Source organism: Neoarius graeffei, chromosome 19 (genome assembly GCF_027579695.1).
Source record: "Neoarius graeffei isolate fNeoGra1 chromosome 19, fNeoGra1.pri, whole genome shotgun sequence".
NCBI lineage: Eukaryota > Metazoa > Chordata > Actinopteri > Siluriformes > Ariidae > Neoarius > Neoarius graeffei.
Window position 1 is genome coordinate 47239563 of NC_083587.1, and position 9845 is coordinate 47249407.

At 43.2% G+C, this 9845-nt stretch overlaps 1 protein-coding gene across 3 annotated transcripts in view; it reads left to right on the forward strand.

Moving 5' to 3' along the window:
* LOC132867340 (uncharacterized) overlaps positions 1–9629 on the forward strand; it is a 34683-nt gene extending 25054 nt beyond the window's left edge. For all 3 annotated transcript variants that reach the window (XM_060900194.1, XM_060900192.1, XM_060900193.1), the window contains one exon: positions 8276–9629. In XM_060900194.1, the coding sequence (XP_060756177.1) occupies positions 8276–9164 (889 nt within the window). In that variant the 3' untranslated portion in view covers positions 9165–9629. The remainder of the gene's footprint in view (positions 1–8275) is intronic.
* Positions 9630–9845: the final 216 nt, after the last annotated feature.

Consider the following 9845-nt stretch of genomic DNA (forward strand, 5'->3'; position numbering starts at 1 on the left):
AGTCGTTCAACTGATTCAGCAGAGACGTGGAGTTGTCACAGGTCTGTGGCGAGGGCTTCTATTAGGAGTGTACAATACATGATTCAAAATGACTGGAGTCAAATCAACATAAGGTAAAGCTTAATACAGGCTGCTGCTGCAGAACTAACATAGCACATAATAATGTGATGCTTAGTGGAGAATGCACAACACACTATTCAGAGTGTACAAGACATGATTCAAAATGACTTTGGCCAGGGTTTCTTCTGGGTGCTCCGGTTTCCCCCACAGTCCAACGACATGCAGGTTAGGCTAATTGGTGGCTCTAAATTGACCGTAGGTGTGAATGTGAGTGTGAACGGTTGTTTGTCTCTAAGCCCTGTGATGACCTGGCGACTTGTCCAGGGTGTACCCCGCCTCTCACCCATAGTCAGCTGGGATAGGCTCCAGCTTGCCTGCCACCCTGTACAGGATAAGCAGCTACAGATAATGGATGGATGGATGGATGGATGGATGGATGGATGGATGATGCAGGTGTGCAGCTTAACACAAGAACAATACACAATTCAGAATGACTTGGCAGAAAATAATATTTGGCAATAACAACCTTTGAGTAAGATCAGTCTCAGTTTCTTTACTGTATTTAATTGTTTACTGTAATTATAATCATTCATAAATCCATTTATGATTACATTTAATAGAATCAACTTCATTTACTCTTTACTGAAAATCAACATAATTGGCTTTGAGGCAATATATAAACATCATAAGACAAATTAATGTATGTGTGTGATCACATCAGTGTATACTGTATGTGTGTAGTTACATATGCATAAAAACACCAACATCCACTGAGTTTGCATGTTCAACCCATTGAGTGAATCAGACTAAATCAGTTACATGCTGAGTCATTTCTGTCATGCGTTTGTATGGAGTCATACTGAAAGAGCACTAAAACATAAAATTAAAAATAAAATAAAAAATTAAAATGCAATGTAATTAACTGACATTAATAATACATCTGAAAAGATCCAGTAGTTGTGATCTCGTGCCTGTAGATGGCGCTGTGGAGCACACTAATATCGACAAAACTGTAAACACTGAATAAAAGGGTATGGATCCATTCATTATATGACCTAGCAAGAAGATTGACTAAGGTACAAAATCAGTTTCCTCAGAAGAAAGGGAGACTGATAGGGGAATTACCCCCAAACAATGCAATAATGGATTTGGGCTTAATGGACTTTTCTTTCATTTCTGTTAGCGATTTGGATAACTGACAAATATGGATACAAAGAGGGGCAGGAACAAATTGTGTGTACATGGTTCACTAGACTTTGGTGACATCTGACTTTAGTAAAATCTGTCTGACTCTAGCAAAATGAAAACCAGTGTATAAGTTTTACATTGTATTAGACCATATTTAGCACAAACAGAAGAACTCTGTACCAGTCCCAAAGTGTCTCTGGACTGTCTTCACCCAATTCCATCTCCCAGAGGGATTTAATAATATTAAGAGAAGCTAAACATAAAAAAATGGACCTGCTCATAAAGCTATTAGATTAAACCAGGGGTCACCAAACTTTTTTCTCTGGGGGCCACATTGTCGTTCCTGACTGTGATGGGGGGCCGGGGTCGGGTCAGCTATATAACATAGAATTGTATGACCCAGACAAATATGACCACCAGCAGGCCTCATTGTGTAGTAGAGATTACTAGCCTGGCACAGCCATCCCCACTACTATATCCACACTACTATATCCACACTACTATATCCACACTACTATATCCACACTACTATATCCACACTTGATTCCTGGCACATATTTGTTTATCTTTACTAGTGGTTTGCAAAAGTAGTAATCGAGTCTTCACACTTTGTTTTAATTTGAAATACCACAGATATTCCATTTATTTATTTTCTAATAAAAATAACATCAAAGCTGTCAAGGTAAGAAACATCTGCCTAGTTGAGGTGATTGACACTGGCAAAGGTGAGTGGAAAATTATAAATTGTATGTAGGCCTGTTGATATTATTAATAATATTAATAATAATTGTGTGCAGCACTTAATAAAGGTCAAATAAATAGGCCTATAAAATAAATACATTTATAATTTCACTGTTTTTTTTAAATAATATGAGCAATAGATCAATAGATCACAGCAGTTGTGCTGTGTCCTGCACGTCATTGCTCTCATCCATGGCCAAAGCAAAAAACTTGAATTCTGACGCTTTCTCATTCAGCTGGTCATACACGTTGTCCCCCAAATCTTCGGTTCGCCTGGTCATAGTAGGTGTGGAGAGACTCACTGCGTTGAGCGCATCCTTCTTGTCGGGACACACCTCCTCGGCCACAGCAAGCATGCATACTTTAACAAAGTCCCCATCAGTAAACGGCTTTCCATGGGTAGCTAGTAGGTGAGCTACCTTATAGCTAGCTCGGACAGCAGCCTGGTTGATCTGGGTTTGGCGAAGGAATACATTCTGTTGTGCAGCCAGTCCGCATTTCATCCTCCGAATCCTGTCTTCTCTTGTTTGCCCTCGCAAACTAGCATACTCTTTGTGGCAGGTTTTGTAGTGACGACGCAGATTATATTCTGTGAAAACCGACACTCTTTACATACAAGACAAACTGCACGGTCCTTACACTGAACGAAAAAATAATCGGTGGTCCACTGTTCTTTAAAAACTCTGCACTCTCTGTCAACTTTTCGCTGACCGCTAGCCATTTTGCTGTCCTGAACACTGACAGTTCTCTGCGCGTGCGCTGCCTGTCACTGCTTGATCGCGAGCATATGACGAAAATTCGGAAAATATGAATAGTTCATTTTATAACTAAATATCAATTTTAATTGATGAAATCAACAAAATACAAGATGCAGACGTTATTATTTGCCAAAAAGCAATTAAAAAAAATAGGCCATGACCACTTTTGGGGATTGCCTCATAGGGCCAGTTCAAGTGGTGGGGGGCAGAGGGCCTGGGGGCCGGTCAAAGGGGGGTGGCAGGCCGGAGTCGGCCCACGGGCCATAGTTTGATGACCCCTGGATTAAACCCTTCATACAGGGTGCTGGTCAAAGAAACATGTCCAACAGAGTATCTCCAGGTTAATTGTAGAAAAGTTCCATCCATTATCCATAACTGCTTATCCTGTGCAGGGTTGCGGGCAAGCTGGAGCCTATCCCAGCTGTCTATGGCCGAGAGGCAGGGTACACTCTGGACAAGTTGCCAGATCATCGCAGGGCTGACACATATGCCGCTTTTCCACTACAAACGCGGCTGAGCCGTGCCGTGCTGAGTCGAGCTGAGCGGGGCTGTTGGCGTTGCATTTCGACTACAACTGCGCTGAACCGTGCTGGCTGGAAGTGGGTGGACACATTGGGTGGAGTTAGCGAAAGTGGGTGGACGTCACGTGATGTCGTTAAGCGGCGCAAACAGTGACATCAGTGAGCTTTTAAGCGGTAGTCTCACGACCCGAATAGTAAACAATAAACATGGAGGACATGGAGTCGTTAGTGTTGCTGGTCTTGGTGCTGTGGCTTGTTGTCACCGACAACGCCAACAGATACTGGCAAGCGCGTATAGATGAGGCGAGGCGCATAAGGCTTCAGAAATTCTCGTAATTCGTAATTATTCTTCTTCCAGGTTTGCGGTGTTTACAGATCCCAGCGTGCTCGCGGGGCGTGTGTGGGCATGTGAGGACACTCCTCCTCACCAATCAGTGCACAGGGGAGTGTCTGCTCACGTCCCCAGCCTCACTCGGCTCGCTTTGGCTCGCTTCAGCCCCACTCCAAAACGGTGCGAGTTTTAGGGGCTAAGCAGGGCTGAAGTGAGCCGAGTCGTGCTGTTTTTTGGTAGTCGAAACGCGAGCCGTGTCGGGCTGAAGTGAGCTGAAGTGAGCTGAAAAAGGGTAGTGGAAAAGAGCCAATAGATACAAACAACCATTCACACTTACAGTCAATTTAGAGCCATCAATTAGCCTAACCTGCATGTCTTTGGACTGTGGGGGAAACCGGAGCACCCGGAGGAAACCCACACAGACACGGGGAGAACATGCAAACTCCACACAGAAAGGCCCCTGTCAGCCACTTGGCTTGAACCCAGAACCTTCTTGCTGTGAGGCGACAGTGCTAACCACTACACCACCATGCTGCCCTGTAGAAAAGTCATGAATTTATAAATAATTAAAAAGTGATGCAGAGGTAGTGAGAATTTATTAGCTAACTGCTGAAAAGATGCAAATATGTTGTCAATAATATATAAATCATTAAATGTTCTAATAATGGTGGTCCATCGGATCCGACGATGACATCTATGTGCGGGTGTAGACTCGCAGAGGGCTCTGGAGTTCAATGCGGGATCTCCATTTATGTCCGCAGTGAGGGCAGAAAAACTGTTCTGAGTCACTGGGTATCTCGGCTGCTGCCTTTCCCTTAGCATGCGCCACAGTGATTTTGTCTCGCTGGTTGTCTTCAAAGTTTTCCTGGGCAAAGCGCGTCAGGGCACACCAGTTTGATCGATCCTGTGCACACTCCGCCAGCTGCTTTGGAGCTATGCCAGCATGAGCAATGTTAGCCTTGACACAGTCTTTAAAGTGTTTCACTAGCCTTCCTTGTTTCCTTTTGCCTTGGCAAAGTTCGCCATAGAGGAGCTGTTCTGGGATCCAGTGGTCATCCATGCGAATGACGTGCCCTGTCATTCTCAGTTGTGCTTTCAGGATCATGGCCTCGATGCTGGTTATTTCAGCATGGTCCAAGACCTCAAGATTTGTAATCTTGTCCTGCCACTTGATGCCCAGGATTGAACGCAGGCTACGCATGTGAAAGCGCTCAAGCAGTCGAATGTGCCGACTGTACAGGGTCCAGGTCTCACAACCATAGAGGCAGCTGACAGTGGAGGGTCTGTTGAGGAGAGTGCTGAAGTGTTCCTTCCACCTCTCATTGATGACGCTCTTCTCCTTCAGCAGCGTGCCATCAGTGGACAGGAGGGGGGTAGTGCTGGGTCGGGATGGTCCGTACATGGCTTTAATGGCACTGAAGAACATCTTAGAGTTCTTTGTGTCAGCACACAGCTGGACCTCGTCCACCTTTCTCTGCCACCACTCATCTTGCATACGGAGGAGAGCGGCCTGGGCATGGCTCTGGAGGTTCTTGAAGTGGTCACGCTTGGGGTTGGAGGACAAGTCATTCTGCCATGCTATGAATGCTTTCTGCTTGTTGTCCAGGAGTTGGGCGATGGTAACATCGTTTTCGTCAAACCAATCCTGGTGGACTCTCTTCTTTGGACCAAGTATTGACTGGGCTACCTCCTTCACCACCGTGCTGAACTGGTCCCACTGCTGAGTTGGGGTTCCAGTGAGGGGTCCATGGGAGGTTAACTTGTCGTCCAGACAGCTCATGAAGTTATCTCAACATAATGGGTTCTGAAGTTTGATGATGTTGAACGACAGTCTGACAAGCTTTGTCTTTTTGTGGTGGGTAGGGGTGATGTGCAGCTTGATGACTGACCTAAGAAGACAGTGGTCGGTCCAGCATTCAGCTCCTCGCATGGTCCTAGTGATCCTGAAGTCTCTGGTGTCACGTCTGCAGCAGATTGCAAAGTCAATGAGGTGCCACTGTTTTGATTGTGGGTGCATCCAAGTTGATTTATACTTGTCTGCTTGTCTGAACAGGGTGTTGGTGATCGTCAAGTCATTTTCTGCATAGAGACTCAAGAGCAGTAGGCCATTAGAGTTCATTTTGCCTATGCCATGTGGCCCCAGCACGCCTTTCCAGTTAGTGCACTCTGTGCTGACTCTGGCATTGAAGTCTCCCAGCAGGATGAGCTTGTCTCCAGGAGTTGTGGCCTTTATGAGGTTGTTGAGGTCCTCGTAGAAGGTTTCTTTTGCCTTGTTGTTGCTGGTCAAAGTAGGGGCATAGGCGCTGATGACTGTGACATGACGGAAGACATTGAGTGGGAAGTGGAGCTTCATCAGATGCTCACTGATAAAGGTGGGGAGGTCAGGGAGCTGCTTGAGAAGCATGGACTTGATGGCTATGCCTACCCCATGTATGGTGGTGTAATGGTTAGGCACGGTAGTGTAGTGGTTAGCATTGTTGCCTCACAGCAAGAAGGTTCTGGGTTTGAGTCCAGTGGCCGACAGGGGGTCTTTCTATGTGGAGTTTGCATGTTCTCCTCGTGTCTGCAGGGGTTTCTTCTGGGTGCTCCGGTTTCCCCCACAGTCCAAAGACATGCAGGTAGATTAACATGGAGCAGCCATGAAGTGCCCTTGAGCAAGGTAACTAACCCTGGTGCTGTAGCATAGCTGCCCACTGCTCTGGGTATGTGTGTGTGTTCATTGCTCACTTGTGTGTGTGGATGTGTGTGTTCACTGCTTCAGATGCATTAAATGCAGAGAAGACATATCACTGTGCTTAAGTCTATGCTTGACTGTACATGTGATAAATAAAGGCTAATTGGGGATGAATGTATACAGTGTGACACATCAACACATTCCATGCAAATAGATGTATTAACATAATCAATGCAATAGATTGTCATTGCAGCCCTACTTCATAGCAATTTGCAGAACTGTGAAACAGTACAGTATTGGATTATATCATAAACAGATTTGGTCTCCTGGGAACTAGATGATAAAAATGAAGCTAAACACCAATAGGCCAACTTTAACTATTAATGTTTCTAATTGGTTACATAAACATAACTATGAGATGAACATACAGAGTGTTGCATCAATAATGATTAGGAGAAATGATTCTGAATCATTGCCAAAGACATAGAGAAGAGTTATGAACCAGTAAAGAAATGATTGAGTCCAGGGGACAAGAATAAAATATCTTAGGATTGTAAGGGTGTAGCCCCTTGGGGGGAAATTACTAGTGGCGTGAGTGTGAGTGGATGGGTTTGACACACACTCCACTCCAGGTTGAGCGTCCATAAATGAGTTTTGTTTTGTTGAAACATTATCCAGAGTCTCTTGTTACATTTCATTTCCTTCACAGGACTCAGTCTGGGGATCAGACCTCAGTCATGTGGTATATAGTCTGTCCCAATATATGTTCTGGTGTTACATTAAACTGTGTGAGCTTCAGTGCTCTTTGAGGGCAATAAATTTCACACTGTGTGCCATTTGGTCCATAATCTCCATTCCAGAAGGAGGTCCCAGGTCATGGCTGATCCCTCGCTCTGATAAGAGATGATGCAGGTCTGGAATTTTATGTCTGGAGTGAAAGTTTGTTGATTGAAAGAGGTACTCAAGTTTGTTGGTGATCCCCATAGAAAAAAAATTTAAATTAATAATTGGGGGGGATAGGGTATAAAAGAAACATTTCCATGTCCAGTGTTCTTTATGGCTGGATTTGATTCTGCACATTTTCTCAAGTAAGTTTTGACTATTTATCAAGCTATTCAATTTCCATACCGCTTATCTGTCAGGGTTATGGGGGAGGCTGGAGCCAATCCCAAATGATATGAGGAAATTATGAGCTATGACTACAGCATTATTTTAAAGATGTAGACATTTTGACCCACTACTCAACTGAATAACATCTAAATTGTTCACACTATAAACAGGCCTTTTGAAAATGCTTCACCATAGGTATTGTGATATAGTAATATGTAGTACAGGTTCAGGATATTACCATGATGACATGCAAACCTGATGAGTCAAACTCTAGAACTATGAGTTAATCTTTATTAACAACATAAATTTATATGCCAACATTTTTTCAGGAGACCCCTGGTAGTTTCGGGACCCTAAGCAGTCACTTATGTAGTTTGAGTGAGAATCGGTGTTCTAATAATTTGTCTTACCTTATCAAACTGTTCTGCCATACTGTACTGATAGTTCTCTTATACAACAATACTGAAAGTATTACGGGAAAATGTCTTCAGCAGAAAAGCAGGTAAATAGGTAACATTTTTGATTGTTGCAACAACTTTGGTTGTTGGGGGGTCTTCAGGGGAGGCTATGGCCTAATGGTTAGAGAAGCAGCTTTGGGACCAAAAGGTTGCTGGTTTGAGTCCCTGGACCAGCAGGAGTGGCTGAAGTGCCCTTGAGCAAGGCACCTAAACCCCAACTGCTCCCCAGACTGCTCTGGGTATGTTGTACGTCACTCTAGATAAGAGTGCCTGCTAAATACCAGTAATGTGTAATCACTGTTTTGAGGATAACCTACCATTTCATACTTTTACCCACGATTCAGTGAATTCACATCCTCAATTCATACAGGCTATGTAAAACATGTATAGATAAAATACCTGAAAAATTAAAACCAGTACTGTTTTCTTTTTAGAGAATGGATTTCAGGTAAAAGTTCCAGAGACATACCTTACAAGTATTGTGAGGGGAAGCATGTGAATTTAACTCAACTGGAAGAGGACTTCCCTGACCATCGCTACCTGAAGAAGAAAAGTATTCTCTGTTATCCTGAGTGTGTGTTCAGGGCGCCCAAAGTTTGCCATGTAACTAATCAGAGTGGTCTTGAGGGAATACTCAAAGATGGAGGATTCCAAGGGAAGGACAGCTTCCTGTGGTGGAGCCTTTCAGTGTCTGATGACACTGCTGTGAAAATTCAAAATTTTTCTGAGCATTGGCAAAGGTTGGACCAGGTGCCTTTACTGAAAGAATTCACCACTTCACCCGCATTCCAGAGTAAATCTCGTTATGGCAATTTTTGCTTTACTTTTAATCTAAGAGCGCTTCTGAATATATACAGCAAGGAGTACTGTAACAGAACTGCTCCAATTCTGCGTGTGCTAGGCACCCGCTTCTTCAAGCAAGAGGTTCTCTATGTAATTTTGGTGCATCCACGATATATGACGCGCTATAGCAAATACCCTCGCTTACCCTTTAATGATAAACGTTTGTGTGGGTACAGGTTTGGGAATCTGTCCTGGCGCTGCCAGTCTCCTTCAGATAACTATAAACACTGCCTGGGGCAGAATGATGAAGGTGATATGGTTGCCATACCTCTGAGAGAGTCAGAATATTTTGTATGGGATAATGTAGCCGTGGCTTTCCATATGGAGCAAAATTGGTTACTACCTGTAAGTCACAGCCGGCTATTCAAAAACTTGAGTGTATGTGAGAGAGCTTCGCCAGATCTGTCAAATGATCCAGAAATGTCTCTCTCAGAGGCTGAGGCAGAAGTAGAGAAATTGAGAAATAAATATCTATCCTGAAATATCTATCAGAGGTGATTGGTCTTGCTTCTATAGTTTCATGGAAGCTTTGTAATTCTATCAAATACACTCAGACTACTTAAGTAAAATCAGAAGGTATGTCTAAATGAAACTAATATGCCACAGCACTGTTATATTCTCAATTCTGATTGGTCAGACCGTGCTGATTAATTTTCTATAACAGCAACTCTGACAATTCTAATGATATGGTTCTTGTAATATGTTCTTGTCATACATCAAATTGTTGATATAATGAAACGTTCTGCAAGATGTTCATTTAACATTTATGGAAAGAGTCTTCACTGTCAGCACTGTAATAATGTTCTAAAATTTAGTAAGCTTTCTTGCACCAGATGACATGAGAGAAGACCGTCTGATCTCCTAATGATGTCCACTAGATGGTTGTGAAACACCATGGAGCCTATTGTTGAACCTCTGTCTTTTATTATATTGAATACAACCCCGATTCCAAAAAAGTTGGGACAAAGTACAAATTGTAAATAAAAATGGAATGCAATGATGTGGAAGTTTCAAAATTCCATATTTTATTCAGAATAGAACATAGATGACATGTCAAATGTTTAAACTGAGAAAATGCATCATTTAAAGAGAAAAAATAGGTGATTTTAAATTTCATGACAACAACACATCTCAAAAAAGTTGGGACAAGGCCATGTTTAC